Raw genomic sequence first — 27,509 nt, forward strand, 5'->3', positions numbered from 1 at the left:
AGAGACTTTAGTTTGAATTACAGCATGCCAATGTCATAACTGGTGATTATATAACTGTTTCCAAGATTGGTTTGTTAAGTTATTTACAAATTAATGTGGCTCTCGCTAAATAATGCCTTGTGTGTTAGTAATATTCACACCACTTATAATATGCATAGTCACACATACAGCAGATGATTGTGATACTCTAGAAGTCTGAGAGTACACAGTGACTGGAAAACTCCACTTCATTTTTGCAGTGGGACAATTTCTGCTTGTAGTGCTAGGTCTATAAATACTAAGTTTAGCAAAAACATCTACATGGGGAATATCATAGAATAACAGGATCATGTTCCAGGCAATCTGTTGTTCAATTAGCAGAAACAGCTACTTGGGGGTTCTCAGAGAATAAGATTATGTTCCAAGAGAGATCTGTTGTGGTTGCGGAATGTCATTGTGCAAGTAATTGAAACATTATAAGGGAGTTTATGTTCCAGACCAAAAGTTTCCCCTATAATTCTCATGTATGGACTCCACAGTTTATATGACTTACTCGTCATGGAAATTAGACTTCCTGATTCAGCAACTGTTGCCATTTCACTGATAAATCATATATTTAATTATTCTTACTGAGAATGCTGGTGGTGTTTAAGCCTCTAAAGTAAGTTTATTAATTTCAGTTTGTAATGTTTGTGTTTAATGTTTTTGGCCATTATACCACCAAATGTTTTCAAGTTAGGTTAATTTTGCATATCTGACACATTAAGAATAAGAAAATTTAGCTTTCCTAGTAAGGTGATCATCATTGACTGGAATATGATAAGAATTAATATTATTTTGCTTCAATATCATTATAAAAGGTATTATGACAAAAAAGCTTGCAATATATTTTAATATTTCATTATTGATTGAAAAGAATATTAGAAATAGATATATCTTTTCTTCATATCTGTTGCTGTTGGGAAAACATAGCTTCATTCTATTAATCTGTACCCTAATTTCTGGGTGTCACTTTTGCGAAATGTTGCTCCTTGAACTATCATTGTATGGAAATCACCTGTATTTACATGCTGAATGTGTGCCTTTTATGTAATATACTAAATAGGCGTATTACTCAGTCATTTTGGAATAGAATAATATGAGTGACAACATAAAGTGTCACACATATATATGATTAAGTTTTCAAAGCACTGTAAGGGTTAGATGTCAAAAGGGCTTTGTGTACTAAATTGAGACTAAATGCTTTTGTACATAACTTATCACGACAAGGTCAATAAATGTGGACCATGTGTATACCACACATATTGCACCCAAAGTTTTCAAGATCTTAGCTAAGAAAAGATCACAAGTTGACATTCAACGTACAAAACCATATGCAGAGGGTATGAGTGTTTTACGTTTTCATTGTTTTCTTATGCATTATTCTGATGCCCAGAAAATATTTATTTTGAAGTACATCAGTAGGTCTCGTATATACATATATATATATACACACACACACACATGTTCACACTGAAAATCTCAGTGATCAGCAGTTGTTCACATTAATGCCCTCTTGAACTGATCGCTTAGCTTGGTAATTGTTTGTCAGAATTAAGTATATCAAGACTGTCTTTTACAGTTTAAGGATAGCCTTTCTTACTAGGCATGCATCAGTTAATGATGAAAAAGATAGGATAATTTGTGAATCTGTTATTGATATAGAGTAATGGGATTATGTATCATTGATTGTATGTGGTGTGGTTCCCTTTGGTTGACGTACCCTTCGCTTTAGAGAGTGCATCAGAATGTTTGATTTGAATAAACAACTTATTTTCTTTTTGCTCAACTTTTATCTGCATAACATTTGGAGCTCATATCACTGTCACCTTCATCAGTGACTGATTACACTAACCCTTTGCTGTGAGCACCATATTTTTCCACATTACATTTCCATTTGGGCCCTGTATTTTAGCTTTCTAAATCTGGTACCCTTAAGATAGTGCATCATGAATGATATTAGCAGCATACTTTCCACAGATTGATGCTTCTATGGGAAAAGGCTTAGTTAAAGGATTTGATAAGATGACATCAGGCTTAATAAACTATTTTTTATTGCATTAGTAATGGATTTGAAGCAAAATTTATAAGTGGGTGGTTTTTTTATGAACTTGGTGTTCCTTTATTGAAATATTTGTTAATAGGTATAAATGCATTTGAATGAATTAAAGATAACCCCCTATTTTATTCTAGAATTAATCTGTGACTCCAATTCAGTGTAGTTCAACTCTAGCAAATCCTGATAATTCCACAGAAAAGATAAACGTATTGGGAGGTCTTTTGTTTTGCTAATGAAATTTCCACAAGCAAATCCTCTTTTAGCATTAAACTTGCCATTTTTGTTGCCAGTTTCAGAAAAGTTCCAGTTATATTATCTAATAATGAACTTGAATGTGTTATATGAATTTGTCATGTGTGAAAGACAAAATTTAACCTTAGCATTGAAGTAGGACTACAGGAATCTTTTTTGTATAAGATGTTTATAAGATTTTTCAATTACAATAGCCATGAAAGGTGCTCGTGTGCACAGATGTCTTTAACTTTTGAAAACAGAATTTGCATAAAAGCTAGTAATATAATTTAGAAAGCCTTTATATCGAAGCATGCCTGAAATATTGAATCTAATGTCTGTCACATATATTCACCTATATTTTCTCAAAAAAAAAAATATTGCTAATGATACAAGAAATAGGACTTTTTGTGATCATGATTTGTGTACATAAGTGCAATTGATCTTGGCTTCTGAGTACTAATGTCATTCCATAAAGTTTTGAGAAAGCTAATAAAAAAGGCTGCAAAGATTTTATGTTTTTCTGCTCAAATCATAGTTAATTTAGTAATTTTTTTTGTAGAAATTTAAAGATCACTGCCATACTAAAGGTGAACACAAGCAAAGTGTTTTAAGATATCCCTATTGGGTGTCTTTTTTTCCTTTAAACATGTTGAATTACCCTCTATCCCATTGCAGTTAAAAGTTAATATTGACAGTTTTAGGTGTAAAAACTGAGTTTCACTGATCATTGAATAGATAAGAATTAAATTTCAAGTGACTATCTCTTGTGAAGTATTTCATGTTGTATAGGTAGCAATCTGCAGTTACAAGGACTTAGTGTTATCCTGAATGCCTCGTTCAGCAGTTCATATCACATGATACTCAGAGTTGGTCTCATTCTTTCCACAGGCTTCTGATTGCAATATTGCTTCTTGTTTTGGGGGATGCCATTTCATGGATTATGAATGGCATAATTACCATTTAATGTCTATGCAAATCATATTTGATCTAATGCCTTGCGGTGGTTATCACTTGACCAATGATTAATTACATTAGCCTTCACAAAATGTTACTCAACAAGATATACACAATGTAAAGTTTTCCTTTTTTTTTTTTGTCAATTTTTCTCATTTCTCATCTATCACCTCAGAAGGAACATTACGTGCATACATTTGTATAACAACCCACCTGTCTGCTTTTCTTGTCCCTATCTAACTCTTGCTATCATGTATTGCTCCACATTCATAACAGGATAGTTTTGAGTTAAACTAACAATATTGCTTTTAAAGGTAGTTTCCACTTGAACTTGTTACACTGAACGAGGAAAGTAGTCTAGAGTTTTCCGGATTTGAAAACAAGCCATATGTTGATGCTTATAGAACATGAAAGTTTTTATTGGATAAAATGATGCTTGGGAAGCTTTTTGCATAACTATATATGATTGTTCCACACCTGCAAACTAACAAATTTTGGTAGGCTGAGTTAAACATGTTTCAAAAGATATGCTGTTAGATGGCAGCTCCCTACTCATTTCATTCCATTAAGTACTTAATCCAGCCACCTGATCAGTGTGTTTCAAACAAATTTCATATTCCTTTCCTTCATAAAATGCATCCAGCATGTTGTAATTTTTATGATCTCCCATGGATTTTGCTGCCCTTGTTTCTTCCTCTTCCACAACAAAATATGTCTTCTTCTAGAGAGAGCAAGTAATGCTATGGTCCATAGCCTGAATGTAAGATGTAGTGTTAGGATAAGAATGAGCACCATATTTTACTTTTGGGGCAACACAAAATATCTCCTGTCAGATGGACATATGCTTTATCAGGCAGAAAGAGGGATTTCCCTTCTTTGCAAGGAATTTCCATCATTGTACCTTGGAATTTCTAAACTGAAGAGATGTGTAAACTCTTAAACCAGATCTGGAAAATATCTTTGGTAAAATATTTCTTTTATATTCACTCTATAGGAAATAGTAAGTTCATCATGCAGTGTACTTTCCTAGGTTTACTGCACTACTGAAAACCATGAGTTATAGTTTAACCTTATGATGCTTTTGTTTGCAAAGCTGTCTCTTTTCTAGTAAAGCCTTCCATAAACAGCTAATCTCATCAGCATTATAAACCTAGAAGTTATATTTGTTGGGAACTCATTTTAGCATTTAAGCTGATCCTTAGACGGTGTGATTGTCTACATCTAATACAGATTCTCACGATATTTCCTCCAGTGCCAGTATTATGTCTTTCCAGAATGCATGTTGCCAGCTAGCAAATGTTTGGAAATCTTCAGTTTCAAGTATTTTGAAAAACGGCTAGTTGCACTCTTGTTTGTTGATTAATACAGTTGCTCCTGTAGTTCTGTTTTGTATTTTTGGTTTTGTCAAGCTTTTCATATTTGAATTTACCCATTCATGTCACTTTCAAGTTTGTCTTTTTACTGGTGCCGTGTTCATTCCGTAAGTTGTAGTTCTTGAAGCTATGTCTAATATTTTTAAAGGCAAACTGTTGATTTCCTTAGATCATATTCTTTTATTAGCATCATTATACTCATGTTGCTATTTGTACTTTCAAGGATCTCTAGTTTTGTTGCAATTAAATTCTTTACTGTAAATGTTTTTGCCTTTCATATTGTACTTTTCAGCAATTTAAACAGCACAGTGGGTTTTTTTTATTACTGGATTTTAAAAGAGAATGAATTAAATGCTTAACATTTAGCAGTAGACATGGGAGATGATGCCTGAGTATGAAGAGGAATTTGATGCAGCAAAGGAAACAAGTCAGTCTGCTTACTAGCTATTATCTAACTGCTGTTTAGTCAAAAGTGAAACACCAAAAGGCCCATATAGCTGAGCATATGGAGAGCCTGAACAATCAGATAGAACTGCTGACATTTGAACATCTATCCTCTGGCTGTTACTCATGAGTCTGAATTGTGTGATTTTTTACTGGCTGTTACCTAAATCTGAATAGCTATATTTAGTCCAGATCTGGAAGGTTATCAGGAAGAATCTATCCCATCTTGAGGTTTTCTAGTTATTGGCAAATTCCAGTTTTCTAAGATGTGGATAAACAGGGCTACAGTGTATAATACTTCTAAACTTTATCCCTTCCACTTAATTTTTGTGGTTTTGTCCTTCAAAAATCTCATACCATAACACAATTCATTACATAAACTTCACTTATTTCTTAATACAGTAATCTAATTCTGATATTCTGATTTTCCTGTCTATTCTTCTTTCAACACCCAAGTCTTGGAAATATGGTCTCATCATTTGCTATTCAAAACCCACAGTTCATACAAGATAGGGTGAAACCCTTGTTTGTACTTTTTAAAGGCCCTTAGAACTCCAGATGATAAAAAAATTCCTTAGTCTCAAAATAGTTTCCTGAGTTTTCATAGCCCCATCACACTCTAGATGTCAAAACCACAGTTTAAAATCTTAGCCCATGGTTTGTTTATGTATATTCTGTCACTCACTACATCAGCCTTTGGATATTTATGTGAAGTCCATTTATTTATGTTTTGGTGATATTTTCATTAGCAGCTCCCCTCTCTCTCTCTTCCTTACACCAGTGGGTCCATGAGCCACTGTTACTTTCCCACTGAAGTTTCAACACCTTTTGTTACTAAAATCTTTGTTGTGGGTAGTTTGACTTTTTATTTTTATCATTCATGTTAAAATAATCGGCTTTAGTTTTATACCATGATAGTGAAATTGTAACTGGAGCTTGTAGTGTAAGTAGTATGCTCACAAAGTGCCAATTTTTTCTTCCTGTTTTCTGAACTGGCTGAAGACTGAAACCACATTTACTGCAGCTTGATATTGTTTCAATTAATTCAATTTGAAGCATTTGCATGCCACTCTAAATGTGCATATACTCCTTCAGTCATCTTTAGGCTATCAGCTACTTATGTACCTTTCTTTATCCATAAGAGGTAGAGAGGACATGAACAAGTGATGATGGTCTGCACACAGTGTTACTTTGCTCATGCAGGAAATGGTAAAAAAGTATGAAAAAATTATATACAATAATAATGATTATATGGGAGGATATTGATTGAGAGGGTGAAGGCATGTACAGAGCATCAGATTGGGGAAGAGCAGTGTGGTTTCAGAAGTGGTAGAGGATGTGTGGATCAGGTGTTTGCTTTGAAGGATGTATGTGAGAAATACTTAGAAAAGCAAATGGATTTGTATGTAGCATTTATGGATCTGGAGAAGGCATATGATAGAGTTGATAGAGATGCTCTGTGGAAGGTATTAAGAATATATGGTGTGGGAGGCAAGTTGTTAGAAGCAGTGAAAAGTTTTTATCGAGGATGTAAGGCATGTGTACGTGTAGGAAGAGAGGAAAGTGATTGGTTCTCAGTGAATGTAGGTTTGCGGCAGGGGTGTGTGATGTCTCCATGGTTGTTTAATTTGTTTATGGATGGAGTTGTTAGGGAGGTGAATGCAAGAGTTTTGGAAAGAGGGGCAAGTATGAAGTCTGTTGGGGATGAGAGAGCTTGGGAAGTGAGTCAGTTGTTGTTCGCTGATGATACAGCGCTGGTGGCTGATTCATGTGAGAAACTGCAGAAGCTGGTGACTGAGTTTGGTAAAGTGTGTGAAAGAAGAAAGTTAAGAGTAAATGTGAATAAGAGCAAGGTTATTAGGTACAGTAGGGTTGAGGGTCAAGTCAATTGGGAGGTGAGTTTGAATGGAGAAAAACTGGAGGAAGTGAAGTGTTTTAGATATCTAGGAGTGGATCTGGCAGCGGATGGAACCATGGAAGCGGAAGTGGATCATAGGGTGGGGGAGGGGGCGAAAATTCTGGGAGCGTTGAAGAATGTGTGGAAGTCGAGAACATTATCTCGGAAAGCAAAAATGGGTATGTTTGAAGGAATAGTGGTTCCAACAATGTTGTATGGTTGCGAGGCGTGGGCTGTGGATAGAGTTGTGCGCAGGAGGATGGATGTGCTGGAAATGAGATGTTTGAGGACAATGTGTGGTGTGAGGTGGTTTGATCGAGTAAGTAACGTAAGGGTAAGAGAGATGTGTGGAAATAAAAAGAGCGTGGTTGAGAGAGCAGAAGAGGGTGTTTTGAAATGGTTTGGTCACATGGAGAGAATGAGTGAGGAAAGATTGACCAAGAGGATATATGTGTCGGAGGTGGAGGGAACGAGGAGAAGAGTGAGACCAAATTGGAGGTGGAAAGATGGAGTGAAAAAGATTTTGTGTGATCGGGGCCTGAACATGCAGGAGGGTGAAAGGAGGGCAAGGAATAGAGTGAATTGGAGCGATGTGGTATACGGGGGTTGACGTGCTGTCAGTGGATTGAATCAAGGCATGTGAAGCGTCTGGGGTAAACCATGGAAAGCTGTGTAGGTATGTATATTTGCGTGTGTGGACGTATGTATATACATGTGTATGGGGGTGGGTTGGGCCATTTCTTTCGTCTGTTTCCTTGCGCTACCTCGCAAACGCGGGAGACAGCGACAAAGCAAAAGAAAAAAAAAAAAAAATAATGATACATCTTGCTACTCAATATGCTCCAATTCCACAGGGTGGATTATGTGTTTAAGGCCTTTCAAATCACTCATACATATCCTTGACCCAAACCCAGTATGTTCAAGAGAAACATGAACCATCACACTTTCGTAAAAACTTCCTACTTTTTCATTATATATACTTGGTTGATTTGTCAGAACCAAACAGCCCTAAACAATTTTCTCTATGTCTGTCCATCTTTTATACACTCCACCTTTCTCCATGCACCCTCAACTGTACTGCTATATGTCTTTTTGAAAAATGAATCACCTTAATGTGTGAATGAAAATGTAAGAAGCATCTATATAAGGGAGACATTGGTCTGACATAATGAACTGTCTTGGTGTGCAAATAAGAAAGCAAGAAGCATTTACATAGATGTGGAACATCATGTTTCGCTTAAATATGCTAGACATGGGTTAAAGATGATTATGAGCAACATGAGAGCCTGTATGTACCCGATTCACCCCATGGCTTTGCCAGCAGATGTAGCAGCAATAGCTAAAGATACATTCCTTTGTTAAGATACGAGTGAGCTGATACATGTTTGACATCCACTCTGCCCTAGTTTAATTGTAATGGACAAATATCATCTGGCATTTGCCAAGTCATTTATGAGCAGATTTTGGGGTTATCAAACTTACGTTTATAGTGTGTCATGTACGAACTACCAGCAATTAGTTGTTTGCAATGGTAAGACTTTCAGTCTTGGCTATGTGGAAAATTTTCCCAATAATTCTATGTCGTCAAAATCCAAACTGTGATCATAAGCTCTTGTATCCTTTGTTCATACTGCTGATGTATATGAGTTTGTGGACTTAAAACTTATTTGATACAGTTCCTAGAAAATTATTTTTCTCTCCATGTCACAGAGGTAATATTTTGATTTTAAATGAGAAATTTGTCTCGCTGGTAACATTCTATATGTGTAGTTGATCTCTTGAAGTAATTCATAGTGAATGAGAATAATGGAAAAGTATCAACTTTTGATGTTACATGCTAAAAAGCAATTACTAATGATTTATTGCTTAATTACACTGTTTTATTATATGAGGTGGCATCCTCCCAATCAAGAAGTTAACTGAAAATAAAGCCTGATTTTTTTTCTGTGGTTTGTCTATGAGCAAAGTGAGATACTACCTTGGTGCAGCACTGGGGTTTGGTCATGACAAACCCTAGTAATTGCCTGGTGTGTAACTGATTTCAACTCCCTTTGTAGACTGATCTATGATTCACCATGGCCACTGTTTGGTTTATGCTGCCTCAACCATTGAGTGCCCACCACTAGCCAGTGCCATCAACTGGCCTTCCAGCCAGACTAACCACATTTTACCTCTACAGTTTCACCTCCTACTGTGTTCTGACTTGTAGATCAGTATCTCTTTTATTCCCACATCAAAATGAGACTTTCTAAGGAGTTTTCACTCATCAGAAGGTTATGTGAATGTGACTCTTGGTAGGAGTTTCACACTTCCCTATGCAAACATAGGAGCTACTGGTTCCATGGCTCTTTTCCAGACAGTTACCCAGGTGATGGAGGTTATCCCTGATGGACATTGCTGCAACTTTCAATGTCTGATGATTAGAGGCCTTTGTGATTTCAGTTCATTTCAGGATATTCATAAAAAAGAAAAACTCCAAGGCATGTTTTTTTCAGCTCCGTATTTTAGAGGAGTAATCATATTTGTGGCAGTTGCCTTCTTGAGAATTAGTTCACTGGTAACATGTCCTCGAGGGCAGAGGCTTTCAAAGGAATGCCTTCCTTTGGTACTTTTTGCCTCTGGAAAATTTATGGAACCTGTTTCTTTCCTCTCTCCAGTTCTTCTTCCGAGTCCAATCCTTGATTGTGTTAGTGATGTTGCCAGCCCCCAGGTGGGTTAAGCAACCATGGTACCAGAGACTCTTTCAACCTTGCTGTTTACCTCTGTTGATCGTTCTAGTTATTCTACGTTAACTCGATTCTGTTAGTCTCACATATGATTTCTCAATCACTGTCTGTAGATCAAGTAACAGATAAGTCTTTCATATCCTTTGATCTACTCAAACAGTTTCATCTCGTCTGGAAATTTTTTCAGACAATTGTAAAATATGGTAATGTCTCTGAATTATGGAAGCCTTATATATGGAGTTGTGTTTTTCTAGCCACTTCCATGAGACATATATAAATACTTACATATATGACTTGTAGACAGTAATTACCACTCTCTATCTATAACTGGCCAGTACGATACATTCTGAAACGTAAAGCTTAAGTGCATTCTGAAATTTGTCTTGTTGGCTCAATTTTTTTTCACCAAGAAGTACATGATAAAAGTGACCTTTACCTGAGCCTTTCTCAGGATTATTTCTTGAGGAAACCCAGAAAGTCTATAGCAATCGTCTTCCACCTTTTATATGACACATGTAATTATGTGTGGTACATATTGTATGCATCTCTGAGGATTCCCCATACCAAAGCATTCCTGTAATGTCAATTCAACAAAGAAGGTATTAAAAAGGATGGCTTATTGAAAAGCTTCCCTCTAAGCCTGCTCTTTCAAGTGGTTATGCTATCATTTTGCTTGCAGAGACATCATAGAGGAGATAAACATAGGTTTTGAAATTTGAAAAACCTATTCTTCCCAAGGAGATGTTTGTGAGCAATTACCTTGATGTTTTTTTGTGCTGCTATGAATTGGCACTGCAACTTTCACATTCATTAAGGTTCGTTTGAGGGCAATGGCTGGTGGCAGGCACTACTTGACTGAGGCAGCTCAACCAAGAAATGGCCATAGTGAATCATAGTCTGGTCCATGAAGGATGTTGAAACTGGATTACACCCCATTACTAGGGTACTGCACCAAAGAAGAATCATTTTGCATGTGTACACCTTGCTAGAGAGAAAAGATTTTTCAAACTTCAAAACCCATATTATTTTACTTGCTTAAATAGTCATCACCTTTCATATCCTCACTAGTATTAGGGATTAAATTAAAGCCAAAAGAATTGTGACTGCAGACTACTAGTTTTCCCCACCAGTATCATGATATTAATGTTAAAAAAAAAATGTAGGCTAAGATGAATAGAATTTTTACTGTGGCTGAAATTTCCTTATGGTAATGTGTTTAAGAAGTTATATAGAATATTTCAATTTACTTATCAAGTCTTTATTACAGATTAGCAGTTGAAATCCACTTAATGCAACAATCTCCATTAAAAAAGGTCACTCAAAAGGAATTTTGTTTTTCTCAAATCCTTTCCGACAGGTCAAGAAGTGAGGTGGAGGAAAAGGAGAAGAAATCACGCCGAGACAAGGAAAGAAAGGAAAAGGAGAGACGAGATGAAGGATCAAGTCGTAGAGACTCTGGCTACAGGAGGGATCGTGAAAAATCTTCTTCAGCACACGAGAGATCCAGATCTAGAGCTGAAGAACGAGAACGTATGGAACGTAGCCGTGAAAGAAGCCGTGAAAGAAAGGAAAAGGAAAGGCTAATGCGTGAAAAAGTAGGTTTTGGAAATTGCATTATGAATAAGAGATCATTATTCTAAGCAGCGAGCAATCCACTATCAATAGTTTTTCTGTATCTTGTGACACTCTTAAAACCTTTAAGAAGTACCCTTCAACAGATTCTGACAACATATCACACTTTCACAAAAGATATATTGGCTGTTACAATCCAAGCATACACAGATTTCTTCAACTATTCCTGACTTATAAAAGCTCATAATTATAATTCATGATTATGTATTTACATCATGATTATTGTTCACATTATTTGTTTATGATTAACGAAGTATATCAGGAGAACTGTCAAAAAGCATTGCGAAATAAAAACATCCTATAAATTTTGATGAGCATAGTATAATGTATGCTAAGAATGCAGGTCAAACAGCAATGAATGGGGTAATTATTTTGTGTCTTTGTACTGTGATTGTCTACAATATTCACTTATGTGTTTGTAAGGTTTTCTCAAGATAAACTGTATGAAAATCTATATACTTCAAAAAAAAAGTACTACATATTTTGATGAGTATAAGGTAAGGAATACTAAACCAGTGAACTGAACAAAGTTTATATGTGGTATAATTATTAGCAGTAATTATGCATTTATTTCATGACTCTCACATTATTAATTTATAATTTAGAAATGACATTACTGAAGAGAGCAGTGTAAAAATGTAAAAATGGCATCTGTAGCAGAAGCCTCTTTTTGACAACTTGTTTTCCATTCACAAGCCATTAGTAATGGCATTATAAAAAAGACGCCAAATTTTTAAAGGTATCTGATTTTAATTCACCTAAGTGAGATTCTGTCCTTGATTAATGAAACAAAACTAATTTGCCATCCATCTTTTAGAGTTTATAGCAAGCAATACTCTAAGTGATGATGTGTGAGATTAATATCATAATGTATAGACACTTTTTCTTTCTTTCAAACTATTCGCCATTTCCCGCATTAGCGAGGTAGCGTTAAGAACAGAGGACTGGGCCCTTGAGGGAATACCCTCACCTGGCCCCCTTCTCTGTTCCTTCTTTTGGAGAAAAAAAAAACTAATTTACAAAGTGTATTTCTGGTTATGAAAGGCAGTTTTATGGTGAAAACCTTGAGGTACTGTAACACATCCAAGTCTTAAAATACATCAGCTCTTGCTGATCTGACACACACATTTCATGAAGTAGCCATCTCTTACAAGACTTTCCTGACAACTTCACTTCCAGCATTAGGAATCTAGCTTTTGCTTGTACAATAAAGTGCTATAGTATAACTCTTCTGTTTGTTCTTTCGACCAAGTTTCAGGATATATAGAAACCACATATTATTGCCGTTAGTCATTTCAAGGCTTGTGAGCCTCCTTTTGCTCTAGATTTTCAACAATAGGGAAAAACAGTAAGGCCCAGAAATCTTCAAGAGTGAAGCTCATATGGTCATCTTGAAATTTTGTATCTTGCAGATGCTTCAAGAGCAGGAACAGAGAGAACGTGAATGGAAAGAAAGGGAAGAGCGTCGGAAAAGAGAATGGGAGAAAAGGATGGAGGAGCGAAAAGAAAGGGAAAGGTTACGTGAAGAACGAATAAGGGAACGAGAAGACAGTAGAGATAAGGAGAGAGAAAGGCGTAGGGAGGAAAGCTTCAGAGATAGAGATAGAGAAAGGGACAGAGACAGAGATAGAGAAAGAAGGTAAGTTACTGCTTTCACAGTATGTGTATGAATTTACTCACATTGAGTAACTTTGTTTTTTAATTATTAAAGAAACTGATTATCCCATGGAGTAGGGGAGGAAAGAATATTACTCATGTATCTCATATCATATAGGTGACAGAGAGGGGTAGGAATACGGACTAGGAAATCCTCCCCTGTTTTATCATCATGAACCCAGTTCATGGTAGTGTAAAGTGAACTCTAGAGCAGGAAAGTGCATATTGATGCTTTACTTCTTTACCTTTACTGACCAAGATACAACAGCACATCATAGTGTGCAGTGTTTGTGATTGCAAAATGCAGTAATAGTTTGGAGGACTTTGTTCATTTCAGAACTCTGAACTTGTATGATTTGTTAACTAGTAATTCTGTCATGACTTACCAGTTCTGTAACGTCTGTAATACCTCAACTGCATATTTTCAGCCAAATGGCAGCCTAAATCCAGCAAATTTTTTTCTATTTATTCATTTATATAAATATTTAACATAGCTTAGGATATGTGTAAGCTGGCTAAGTTATTGTATATAATTTATCCACTCCTTGTAAATAAAAGCAAAGATAATAGTTGAATACAGTCAGAATGTGAATTTCTTTATTTACCACTCTTCATATTTGAGAAATTGATGTTAGTTACGATTCATTTTTTTATATTTAACTTTATATGCATACAGTAGACTAGACATAAATATCTGTAAATAGGAGTAATTGAAATTTAATGATTTTCAGACAAGAAATTGACTATGGCCGTAGTCGAGAAATTGACCGAGAGCGGGAAAGACAAAAAGAAATGATATTTGGTAAAGCTAAAGAATCCTCATCTGAATCTGGAGGAGAAGACATTGATTTTGATGAAGACGAAGAGGAAGAGGAGCAGAAAATTGAACGAATGAGAAAAAAGAGAGAAGAATTGTACAAGGTAGAAACTTTACAAGTTTGTTCTTTTTGTTGCTTAACCTGCAAACAGTGGCCAATATGAACTTATGATGTCTCAGGAAACAGTGACCAACATCAATTGAGAACCTTGATTAATTTCTTTTTTTCCTTTCTACTCTTTTCCACCTGAGTTGTTCATGAGTGGGGCATGTTTTGCTCAGGCCATGTTGTTCATTATGAAGAAAAAAGTTATTCCACTGTGGAACGGTTAAATTTCATCAGTAATATTAATATCAAACTTGAAAGAACTTATATTTGAATGAGATGGCTGTTAAGTAAAGAAAGACCAATAGTTTAGATGAAGGAACAAAATGAGGTGATTTACCTTTTAAAAAGTTTTAATTAGATGAATTTTCCATAGGGCATGTGAAGCCTCTGGGGTAAACCATGGAAAGTTTTGTGGGGCCTGGATGTGGAAAGGGAGCTGTGGTTTTGGTGCATTATACATGACAGCTAAAGACTGAGTGTGAACAAATATGGCCTTTGCTATCTTTCCTAGTGCTACCTCATGCACATGCAGGGGGAGGGGGCTGTCATTTCATGTGTGGTGGGGTGGCGACGGGAATGAATAAGGGCAGACAGTATGAATTATGTAAATGTGTATATATGTATATGTCTGTGTGTGTATATATATGTATACTTTGAGATGTATAGGTATGTATATGTGCGTGTGTGGATGTGTATGTATATACATCGTATGTGGGTGGGTTGGGCCATTCTTTCGTCTGTTTCCTTGCGCTACCTTGTTAACGCGGGAGACGGCGACAAAGTATAATAAATAAGTAAGCCCTTTTCATATAAAACTGTAAGAATTTTCATTTAGCATGTTATGGTTGTACCATAACTATATTCAATGGAATTTTGACAAAATTGGGTTGTTCGTCATCAGAAACTGGGTGTGGAACGTGACTCTACGCAAGCAACTCCTTCCACAAGTGAGATTCCATCTGTCACCAATTCTCCCAGAGATTCTCCAGCTCCTCCATCAAGGTAATATGATTTCACATTTGAAATGAACATTATTCATGGCCACTTTAGTATATGGCCTTAGTATGTTAATGGCTTTAGTATATGGCCTTAGTATGTTAATGGTATTTACAACTTTATTATTTATTTACACTTTCAGCCGTGTCTGAGTCTAAATGTGTGTGGATGTAACCAAGATGAGAAAAAAGGAGAGATAGGTAGTATGTTTGAGGAAAGGAACCTGGATGTTTTGGCTCTGAGTGAAATGAAGCTCAAGGGTAAAGGGGAAGAGTGGTTTGGGAATGTCTTGGGAGTAAGGTCGGGGGTTATTGAGAGGAAAAGAGCAAGGGAAGGAGTAGCACTACTCCTGAAACAGGAGTGGTGGGAGTATGTGATAGAGTGTAAGAAAGTAAACTCTAGATTGATATGGGTAAAACTGAAAGTGGATGGAGAGAGATGGGTGATTATTGGTGTATATGCACCTGGGCATGAGAAGAAAGATCATGAGAGGCAAGTGTTTTGGGAGCAGCTTAGTGAGTGTGTTAGTAGTTTTGATGCATGAGACCAGGTTATAGTGATGGGTGATTTGAATGCAAAGGTGAGTAATGTGGCAGTTGAGGAAATAATTGGTGTAAATGGGGTGTTCATTGTTGTAAATGGAAATGGTGAAGAGCTTGTAGATTTATGTGCTGAAAAAGGACTGGTGATTGGGAATACCTGGTTTAAAAAGAGAGATATACATAAGTATACATATGTAAGTAGGAGAGATGGCCCGAGAGCATTATTGGATTACGTGTTAATTGATAGGCGCGTGAAAGAGAGACTTTTGGATGTAAATGTGCTGAGAGGTACAACTGGATGGATGTCTGATCATTATCTTGTGGAGGTGAAGGTGAAAATTTGTAGAGGTTTTCAGAAAAGAAGAGAGAATGTTGGGGTGAAAAGAGTGGTGAGAGTAAGTGAACTTCGGAAGGAGACTTGTGTGAGGAAGTACCAGGAGAGACTGAGCACAGAATGGAATAAGGTGAGAACAGAGGAGGTAAGGGGAGTGGGGAGGAATGGGATGTATCTAGGGAAGTAGTGATGGCTTGCGCAAAAGATGCTTGTGGCATGTGAAGCGTGGGAGGTGGGCAGATTAGAAAGGGTAGTGAGTGGTGGGATGAAGAGGTAACATTATTAGTGAAAGAGAAGAGAGAGGCATTTGGACGATTTTTGCAGGGAAATAATGCAAATGAGTGGGAGATGTATAAAAGAAAGAGGCAGGAGGTCAAGAGAAAGGTGCAAGAGGTGAAAAAGAGGGCAAATGAGAGTTGGGGTGAGAGAGTATCATTAAATTTTAGGGAGGATAAAAAGATGTTTTGGAAGGAGGTAAATAAAGTGCGTAAGACAAGGGAACAAATGGGAACTTCAGTGAAGAGGGCTAATAGGGAGGTGATAACAAGTAGTGGTGATGTGAGGAGATGGAGTGAGTATTTTGAAGGTTTGTTGAATGTGTTTGATGATAGAGTGGCAGGTATAGGGTGTTTTGGTCGAGGTGGTGTGCAAAGTGAGAGGGTTAGGGAAAATGATTGGTAAACAGAGAAGAGGTAGTAAAAGCTCTGTGGAAGATGAAAGCCGGCAAGGCAGAGGGTTTGGATGGTATTGCAGTGGAATTTATCAAAAAAGGGGTGGTGACTGTATTGTTGACTGGTTGGTAAGGTTATTTAATGTATGTATGATTCATGGTGAGGTGCCTGAGGATTGGCGGAATGCTTGCATAGTGCCATTGTACAGAGGCAAAGGGGATAAAATTAAGTGTTCAAATTACAGAGGTATAAGTTTGTTGAGTATTCCTGAGAAATTATATGGGAGGGTATTGATTGAGAGGGTGAAGGCATGTACAGAGCATCAGATTGGGGAAGAGCAGTGTGGTTTCAGAAGTGGTAGAGGATGTGTGAATCAGGTGTTTGCTTTGAAGAATGTATGTGAGAAATACTTAGAAAAGCAAATGGATTTGTATGTAGCATTTATGGATCTGGAGAAGGCATATGATAGAGCTGATAGAGATGCTCTGTGGAAGGTATTAAGAATATATGGTGTGGGAGGCATGTTGTTAGAAGCAGTGAAGTTTTTATCGAGGATGTAAAGCATTTGTACGTGTAGGAAGAGAGGAAAGTGATTGTTTCTCAGTGAATGTAGGTTTGCGGCAGGGGTGTGTGATGTCTCCATGGTTGTTTAATTTGTTTATGGATGGGGTTGTTAGGGAGGTGAATGCAAGAGTTTTGGAAAAAGGGGCAAGTATGCAGACTGTTGTGGATGAGAGAGCTTGGGAAGTGAGTCAGTTGTTCATCGCTGATGATACAGCGCTGGTGGCTGATTCATGTGAGAAACTGCAGAAACTGGTGGCTGAGTTTGGTAAAGTGTGTGAAAGAAGGAAGCTGAGAGTAAATGTAAATAAGAGCAAGGTTATTAAGTACAGTAGGGTTGAGGGACAAGTCAACTGGGAGGTAAGTTTGAATGGAGAAAAACTGGAGGAAGTGAAATGTTTTAGATATCTGGGAGTGGATTTGGCAGCAGATGAAACCATGGAAGCGGAAGTGAATCATAGGGTGGGGAGGGGGGCGAAAGTTCTGGGAGCGTTGAAGAATGTGTGGAAGTCGAGAACATTATCTCGGAAAGCAAAAATGGGTATGATTGAAGGAATAGTGGTTCCAACAATGCTATATGGTTGTGAAGCATGGGCTATGGATAGAGTTATGTGGAGGAGGGTGATGTGTTGGAAATGAGATGTTTGAGGACAGTATGTGGTGTGAGGTGGTTTGATCGAGTAAGTAATAATAGGGTAAGAGAGATGTGTGGTAATAAAAAGATTGTGGTTGAGAGAGCAGAAGAGAGTGTTTTGAAATGGTTTGGTCACATGGAGAGAATGAGTTAGGAAAGATTGACCAAGAGGATATATGTGTCAGAGGTGGAGGGAACGAGAAGTGGGAGACCAAATTGGAGGTGGAAAGATGGAGTGAAAAAGATTTTGAGTGATCGGGGCCTGAACATGCAGGAGGGTGAAAGGTTTGCAAGGAATAGAGTGAATTGGAACAATGTGGTATACCGGGGTCGACGTGCTGTCAATGGATTGAACCAGGGCAAGTGAATCATCTGGGGTAATTTATGGAAAGTTCTGTGGGGCCTGGATGTGGAAGGGGAGCTGTGGTTTCGGTGCATTATTACATGACAGCTAGAGACTGAGTGTGAACAAATGTGGCCTTTGTTGTCTTTTCCTAGTGCTACCTAGCACACATGAGGGGGGAGGGGGTTGTTATTTCATGTATGGCAAGTTGGCGATGGGAGAATAAAAAGATGTTCTGGAAGGAGGTAAATAAAGTGCGTAAGACAAGGGAGCAAATGGGAACTTCAGTGAAGGGCGCAAATGGGGAGGTGATAACAAGTAGTGGTGATGTGAGAAGGAGATGGAGTGAGTATTTTGAAGGTTTGTTGAATGTGTTTGATGATAGAGTGGCAGATATAGGGTGTTTTGGTCGAGGTGGTGTGCAAAGTGAAAGGGTTAGGGAAAATGATTTGGTAAGCAGAGAAGAGGTAGTAAAAGCTTTGCAGAAGATGAAAGCTGGCAAGGCAGCAGGTTTGGATGGTATTGCAGTGGAATTTATTAAAAAAGGGGGTGACTGTATTGTTGACTGATTGGTAAGGTTATTTAATGTATGTATGACTCATGGTGAGGTGCCCGAGGATTGGCGGAATGTGTGCATAGTGCCATTGTACAAAGGCAAAGGGGATAAGAGTGAATGCTCAAATTACAGAGGTATAAGTATAAGTTTGTGGAGAAGGCATATGATAGAGTTGATAGAGATGCTCTGTGGAAGGTATCAAGAATATATGGTGTGGGAGGCTAGTTGTTAGAAGCAGTGAAAAGTTTTTATGGAGGATGTAAGGCAAGTGTACGTGCAGGAAGAGAGGAAAGTGATTGGTTCTCAGTGAATGTAGGTTTGTGGCAGGGGTGTGTGATGTCTCCATGGGTGTGTGATGTCTCCATGGTTGTTTAATTTGTTTATGGATGGGGTTGTTAGGGAGGTGAATGCAAGAGTTTTGGAAAGAGGGGCAAGTATGAAGTCTGTTGTGGATGAGAGAGCTTGGGAAGTGAGTCAGTTGGTCGCTGATGATACAGCGCTGGTGGCTGATTCATGTGAGAAACTGCAGAAGCTGGTGACGGAGTTTGGTAAAGTGTGTGAAAGAAGAAAGTTAAGAGTAAATGTGAATAAGAGCAAGGTTATTAGGTTCAGTAGGGTTGAGGGTCAAGTCAATTGGGAGGTAAGTTTGAATGGAGAAAAACTGGAGGAAGTAAAGTGTTTTAGATATCTGGGAGTGGATCTAGCAGCGGATGGAACCATGGAAGCGGAAGTAAATCATAGGGTGGGGGAGGGGGCGAAAATCCTGGGAGCCTTGAAGAATGTGTGGAAGTCGAGAACATTATCTTGGAAAGCAAAAATGGGTATGTTTGAAGGAATAGTGGTTCCAACAATGTTGGATGGTTGCGAGGCATGGGCTATGGATAGAGTTGTGTGCAGGAGGGTGGATGTGCTGGAAATGAGATGTTTGAGGACAATGTGTGGTGTGAGGTGGTTTGATCGAGTAAGTAATGTAAGGGTAAGAGAGATGTGTGGAAATAAAAAGAGCGTGGTTGAGAGAGCAGAAGAGGGTGTTTTGAAATGGTTTGGGCACATGGAGAGAATGAGTGAGGAAAGATTGACCAAGAGGATATATGTGTCAAAGGTGGAGGGAATGAGGAGAAGTGGGAGACCAAATTGGAGGTGGAAAGATGGAGTGAAAAGATTTTGTGTGATCGGGGCCTGAACATGCAGGAGGGTGAAAAGCGGGCAAGGAACAGAGTGAATTGGATCGATGTGGTATACCGGGGCCGACGTGCTGTCAGTGGATTGAATCAGAGCATGTGAAGCGTCTGGGGTAAACCATGGAAGGTTGTGTGGGGCCTGGATGTGGAAAGGGAGCTGTGGTTTCGGGCATTATTGCATGACAGCTAGAGACTGAGTGTGAACGAATGGGGCCTTTGTTGTCTTTTCCTAATGCTACCTCACAACCATGAGGGGGAGGGGGATGGTATTCCATGTGTGGCGAGGTGGCGATGGGAATGAATAAAGGCAGACAATGTGAATTGTGTGCATGGGTATATATGTATGTGTCTGTGTGTGTATATATATGTGTACATTGAGATGTATAGGTATGTATATTTGTGTGTGTGGACGTGTATGTATATACATCGTGTATGGGGGTGGGGTGGGCCATTTCTTTCGTCTGTTTCCTTGCGCTACCTCGCAAACGCGGGAGACAGCGACAAAGCAAAATAAATAAAATATATATCTCTGGTATTCAGTAGGTTCTCTGAATGCTCCTTCCATTCATTTTATTTCACTTAAGTGAGATAATGGAATACTTTTTGGTACTTAATCAAATGTTTCTCATTACATCTACTTGTGTTAATCTGTGCATTAAGAGAATCAAGTACTTCATTCTATTATCTTCTCTTCTTTAGACCACCATCACAATCAAAATCAGTAGAGCCTCCAGCATCTCCAGCAAGATCAAGGTCAAGGTCTCATTCTGTCCAGTCAAGTGGCTCCAGTAGTGCAAGCAGTACAAGAAGAAGTAGGAGTAGCAGCAGGAGAAAGAGAAGCAAGAGTGGCAGCAGTAGCAGAAGTAGCAGCAAGAGTAGAAGTAGTGAAGACAAAGAAAATCAGGAATCAAAAACAAAGGAAAATAATGACAGTAAGATAGAAGATATAAATACTGATCAGGAAGAGGAGAAATTATTTCAGGAAAAGGAAAGGAAGACAAAAGACATGTTTTCTGACATGTTTGGTGACAATTTTGCAGTAGACAAACTTGGAGACATTCACTCTGGAGCTGCTGAAAATCCCAACCTCACAGACAACTGGGATGATGCAGAGGGTTACTACCGTGTTCGTATTGGAGAAATACTAGACACAAGGTTAGTAATTAAACTCTAGGGTATTGGTCTTAAAATCAGCAACAAACAGTAATTTCTTTGTCTCTTGTTTGTATGAAATACAGGAGAAAGTGTGTGACAGGGTTAACGGAGGTCTTGTTAAATGCTGCAATGTCCACTCTTAAGTATCCATAGTACTCCACATTCTCCAGGTCTTCCCCATTCTAATCAGTATATCATATGCCACTGTTCCACTTTTAGGATAGTAGGGTTCCATAAAATGTCTGGAAGATGACAGGTTGAAATATAGTGTAAGAATGTAATATTCAGCAATCATAAACTCAACAGCTGAGCACATAATCCACATTTGGCAACTTATCAAACTTTCCCAAATTAGTCTAAAAAGCAAATAATTTAAGGAGAATAATTTTATTCATTTATTAAACTTAGTCGCTGTCTCCCACATTAGTGAGGTAGCACAAGGAAATAGACGGAAGAATGGCCCAACCTACCCACATACACATGTATATACATAAACGCACATATACATACCTATACATTTCAACGTATGCATACATATACATACGCAGACATAAACATTCGTATATTCAAATGTAGACATTCATACTTGCTGCCTTCATCCATTCCTGTTGCCACCCAGCCACAAATGAAAAACAGCACCCTCTCCCCCCGCGCGCACAAGGTAGTGCTAGGAAAAGACAACAAAGGTCACATTCTTTCATACTCAGTCTCTAGCTGTCATGTATAATGCATTGAAACCACAGCTCTCTTTCCACATCCAGGCCCCACAAAACTTTCCTTGGTTTGCCTCAGATGCTTCACATGCCTTGGTTCAATCCATTGACAGCACGTCGACCCCGGTATACTACACTGTTCCAGTTCTCTATATTCCTTGCACGCCTTTCACCCTTCTGTATGTTCAGGCCTCAATTGCTCAAAAGTCTTTTTCACTCCATCCTTCCACCTCCAGTTTGGTCTCCTACTTCTCCGCATTCCCTCCACTTGTGACACATATATCCTCTTGGTCAATCTTTCCTCACTTATTCTCTCCATGTGACCAAACCATTTCAATACACCCTCTTCTGCTCTCTCAACAACACTCTTTTTATTATCACGCATATCTCTTACCCTTTCATTACTTACTCGATCAAACCACCTCACACCACATATTGTCCTCAAACATTTCATTTCCAACACATCCACCCTCCTCTGCACAACCCTATCTATAGCCTATGGCTCACAACCATATAACATTGTTAGAACCCCTATTCCTTCAAACATACCCATTTTTGCTCTGCGAGATGACGTTCTCACCTTCCACACATTCCTCAATGCTCTCAGAACCTTTGCCCCCTCCCCCACCGTGTGACTCGCTTCCACTTCCATGGTTCCATCTCTTAAATCCACTCCTGGATATCTAAAACACTTCACCTCCTCCAGTTTTTCTCCATTCAAACTTACCTCCCAATTAACTTGTCCCTCAACCCTACTGAACTTGCTCTTATTCACATTTACTCTCAGCTTTCTCTTTCACACACTTTATTTGTTTCATATTTCATGTTAATCTATCTGTCTATCTATATCTCTGACACCTGTTCCCAATGGAACTCATTGAAGGGGGTGGCCATGGCCATGGCAATAGAATCTCCATAATTAGTGAACTCCGGTGCTGCTTTTGAGCCTTTTATGTCTCACCGTTAAAAGTAACTTCAGTGACTAGGCTTTCAAATATAGTCCTAGCTTAAGACCCCTAGAGTGTAATCTATCTTTGACTAATTGTTAGCTTTACAGTGACTGAAGGGTACAGTATGCCATATTATCTATTGTCAGCTTAATTGTAAATTTTTAGTTCATTTTATTCCATTCGATTTTTTTAGCAAGCCAGCTGAGGAAGTACAAACAGAGGGCTTCTTCTTAAATTGCACTAGAAAATAGGAAAGAGTCCTTGCTCCACAAAAACAATTATTTACTAATATGTCGATCTTATCTCAGATTTCTAACTATTGAGAAGAATTGTATGATACTTTTAAACAAAATTTGCAATAATGAATTCTGTCTTTTCTGTTCAGGTATACTGTGTATGGTTACACTGGCCAGGGAGTATTTAGTAATGTTGTACGTGCTAGAGATGCAGCGAGAGGTGGACAAGATGTTGCTATCAAGATCATTAGAAACAATGAAGTAATGTGAGTACACTAAAACAGATTTTATCAATATGAAACTTTGTGAATATAGTTCACGTTAATTTATCACTTGAAGAATTGAGGCACATCACGTTTTTTATATATTAACTGAAATTGAGTGCAGAGGGGCAAAAGACGAGAATAAAACAAGTTAGGGGAGGTGGTTGAAGAATGGAAGGTATTTAGAGTAGCAGTACTTACATGCATGAGAGAAGTATGTGGCATGTGGGGGGTTGGAGACTGGGATGTAAGTAGAGAATGGTGGTGTGTCAAAGTTAAGTTAAAACAGTGGTGAAATAGAAAAGAGATGGGTATGGGTGTTATTTGCAGGAAAGGAGTGTGAGTCACTAGAAGATGTACAAAAGAAAGTGGGAGGAGGTTCAAGATTAAGGTGCAGGACTGAAAAAGAAGGCAAATGAGAGATGGGATGAGCAGCTATCAACAAACTGTAGGGGAAAAAAGATAATTTTTGGAAGGAGGTTAAGTGTGACAAAAGCAAGAGTACCTATGGGAACATCAGTAAAGGGGGCAAATGAGGAAGTGATAACAGGCATAGGTGAGGTGAACGAGAGATGAAGGGAGTATTTTGAAGTATTTTGGAATGTGTTTTATGATAGGGTGACATATTTGGGTCAAAGAGGTATGAGGAGAGAGACACTCATGGCAAGTGGTTTGGAGAAAAGAGAAGAGGTTTGGCAAGGTGGCCAAAGAGGATGGTATTGAAGGTAAATTTTTCGAGAATGGAGGAAACTGTCACTGATTGGTTAGTTAAGATATTTAATGTACGTGTAGTTCATGGTGAGATGATGAAGGATTAGCAAAATGCCTGTATGGTGCCATTCTTTAAAGGCAAGCAGTACAATAGTGAATGGTCAAATTACTTAAGTGTAAGTTTTTGTGTACCTGTTAACTGCATGCATGAAAGAAAAATATATATATATTATATATATTTGCCATTTCCCTTGTCAGAAAGGTAGCACCAGGAACAGATTAAGAAATGGCCTCATTTGCTCCCATCCATTCTCCAATCATTATTATTTTTATTACTGTTATTATACTTTGTTGCTGTCTCCTGCATTAGCGAGGTAGCACAAGGAAACAGATGAAAGAATGGTCCAACCCACCCACATACACATGTATATACATAACACCTACACATGCACGTATACATACCTATACATTTCAACATACATACATATACAGACATATACATATAAACACATGTACATATTCATAGATGCTGCCTTCATCCATTCCTGCTGCCACTCCTACACACATGAAATGATACCCCCATCCCCCTGCGTTCGTGCGAGGTACCACCAGGAAACGACAACAAAGGCCACATTCGTTCACACTCAGTCTCTAGCTGTCATGTGTAATGCACTGAAACCACAGCTATCTTTCCACATCCAGGCCCCACAAAACTTTCCATGGTTTACCCTAGACGCTTCACATGCCTTGGTTCAATCCGTTGACAGCAAGTCAACCCCGGTTTACCACATCGTTCCAATCCACTCTATTCCTTGCATGCCTTTCACCCTCCTGTATGTTCAAGCCCCTGATCACTCAAAATCTTTTTTACTCCATCCTTTCACCTCCAGTTTGGTCTTCCACTTCTCCTCGTTCCCTCCACTTCTGGCTCGTATATCTTCTTTGTCAATCTTTCCTCACTCATTCTCTCCACGTGACCAAACCTTTTCAATACACCCTCCTCTGCTCTCTCAACCACACCCTTTTTATTACCTCACATCTCTCTTACCCACTATTCCTTCAAACATGCCCATTTTTGCTCTCTGAGATAATGTTCTCACCTTCCACACAGTCTTCAACATTTCCAGAACCTTTGCCCCCTCCCCCACCCTGTGACTCACTTCTGTTTCCATGGTTCCATCCGCTGTCAAATCCACTCCCAGATATCTAAACCACTTCATTTCCTCCAGTTTTTCTCCATTCAAACTTACCTCTCAGTTGACTTGTCTCTCAACCCTACTGAATCTAATAACCTTGCTCTTATTCACATTTACTCACAGCATTCTTCTTTCTCACTTTACCAAACTCAGTCACCAACTTCTGCAGTTTCTCACCCGAATCAGCTACCAGCGCTGTATCATCAGCAAACAACAACTGACTCACTTCCCAAACCCTCTCATCCACAACAGACTGCATATTTGCCCCTCTCTCCAAAACTCTTGCATTCAACTCCCTAACATCTCCATCCATAAACAAACTAAACAACCATGGAGATGTCACATACCCCTGCCTCAAACCGACATTCACTGGGAACCACTCACTTTCTTCTCTTCCTACTCATACACATGCCTTACATCCTCGATAAAAACTTTTCACTGCTTCTAACAACTTACCTCCCACACCATACACTCTAATACCTTCCACAGAGCATCTCTGTCAACTCTATCATATGCCTTCTCCAGATCCATAAATGCTACATACAAATCCATCTGCTTTTCTAGGTATTTCTCACCTACATTCTTCAAAGCAAACACCTGATTCACACATCCTCTACCACTTCTGAAACCACACTGCTCCCCCCGAATCTGGTGCTCTGTACATGCCTTGACCCTCTCAGTCAATACCCTTCCATATAATTTCCCAGGAATACTCAACAAACTTATACCTCTGTAATTTGAACACACCTTTATCCCCTTTGCCTTTGTACAATGGCACTATACATGCATTCTGCCTATCTTTAGGCACTTCACCATGAACCATACATACATTGAATATCCTCACCAACCAGTCAACAATACAGTCACCCCTTTTTCTAATAGATTCCACAGCAATACCATCCAAACCTGCTGTCTTGCCGGCTTTCATCTTCCACAAAGCTTTCACCACCTCACCCAAAACACCCTATATCTGCCACTCTCTCATCACACACATTCAACAAACCTTCAAAATACTCACTCCATCTCCCTCTCCCTTCACAACTACTTGTTATTACCTCCCCATTTGCCCCTTTCACTGATGTTCCCATTTGTTCTCTTGTCTTAAGCACTTTATTTACCTCTTTCTAAAACATCATTTTATTTTCCCTAAAATTTAATAATACTCTCACACCAACTCTCATCTGCTATCTGCTCTCTTTTTCACCTCATGCACCTTTCTCTTGACCTGTTGCCCCTTTCTTTTATACATCTCCCAGTCATTTGCACTATTTCCCTGCAAAAATCATCCAAATGCCTCTCTTCTCTTTCACTAACAATCTTACTTCTTCATCCCACCACTCACTACCCTTTCTAATCTGCCCACCTCCCACCTTTCTCATGCCACAGGCATCTTTTGTGCAAGCCATCACTGCTTCCTTAAATACATCCCATTCCTCCCCCACTCCCCTTACGTCATTTGCTCTCACCTCCTCCCACAAGTCTCCTTTTCAAGCTCACTTACTCTCACCACTCTCTTCACCCCAACATTCTTTCTTTGTTTCTGAAAACCTCTACATATCTTCACCTTCGCCTCCACAAGATAATGGTCAGACATCCCCCCAGTTGCCCCTCTCAGCACATTAACATCCAAAAGTCTCTCTCGCGTGCCTATCATTTATCATGTAATCCAATAATGCTCTATGGCCATCTCTCCTACTTACATACGTATACTTATGAATATCTCTTTTTACACCAGGTATTCCCAATCACCAGTCCTTTTTCAGCACACAAATCTACATGCTCTTCACCATTTCCATTTACAACACTGAACACCCCATGTACACCAATTATACTCTCAAATGCCACGTTACTCACCTTTGCATTCAAATCACCCATCACTATAACCCGGTCTCATGCATCAAAGCTGCTAACACACTCACTCAGCTGCTCCCAAAACACTTACCTCTCATGATCTTTCTTCTCATGACCAGGTGCATAGGCACCAATAATTACCCATCTCTCTCCATCGACTTTCAGTTTAACCCATGTCTATCATTATATATACCAAATAGTAAATCTTATACCGGCAGTGCTATTGCTAAGCAAGTTTGTAGATTGTTGCTGCAATATGAATATTTATTAATTTTCATAATGTAACCCCAGGACCCCTTTTATGAGGTTCCTGCAACTTTAAGGCTGTGCCACAATCAATAGTAGGGAGATGATGGACTTCTTTGGCATGGAAAGTTCTTTGATGAATGTATATTCAATTTTGTCCATTGACAGTCATACAGCCTCATCGAAGGTGACTTTTTGCAATGGTATGTCGTGTAAGCAAAATCCTGTAACACACTTTAGATATTCATTGCAGTGTTCAGCAAACTTGCTTTGTAATGATGATGTTGGCATAAGATTTACAAACAAAACTACGAGGAAAAAGTGTAAGACCAAAAGCAGCATCACAGATTTACAAATATAAACATTCACATTTTGACACACACCTGTAGATCTAAATATAAACAAAGTATAGGAGCAGAACACTCAGAATGGATTTCTAGTGATGTATATT

The 27,509-nt window shown here is 38.5% G+C and overlaps 1 protein-coding gene and 1 long non-coding RNA gene across 4 annotated transcripts in view; one reads left to right on the forward strand and one right to left on the reverse strand.

Moving 5' to 3' along the window:
• Prp4k (Pre-mRNA processing factor 4 kinase) overlaps positions 1–27,509 on the forward strand; it is a 61,511-nt gene that overhangs the window by 21,561 nt on the left and 12,441 nt on the right. Inside the window, exons 6-11 of the mRNA XM_071693409.1 lie at positions 11,063–11,300; positions 12,750–12,976; positions 13,725–13,914; positions 14,821–14,921; positions 20,437–20,892; positions 22,941–23,057. Of these exons, the coding sequence (XP_071549510.1) occupies positions 11,063–11,300; positions 12,750–12,976; positions 13,725–13,914; positions 14,821–14,921; positions 20,437–20,892; positions 22,941–23,057 (1,329 nt within the window). The remainder of the gene's footprint in view (positions 1–11,062; positions 11,301–12,749; positions 12,977–13,724; positions 13,915–14,820; positions 14,922–20,436; positions 20,893–22,940; positions 23,058–27,509) is intronic.
• The window catches only part of LOC139765682 (uncharacterized), a 303,519-nt gene that overhangs the window by 21,377 nt on the left and 254,633 nt on the right, over positions 1–27,509 (reverse strand). The gene's annotated exons all lie outside the window — the stretch shown is intronic.

Source organism: Panulirus ornatus, chromosome 55 (genome assembly GCF_036320965.1).
Source record: "Panulirus ornatus isolate Po-2019 chromosome 55, ASM3632096v1, whole genome shotgun sequence".
Lineage (NCBI taxonomy): Eukaryota > Metazoa > Arthropoda > Malacostraca > Decapoda > Palinuridae > Panulirus > Panulirus ornatus.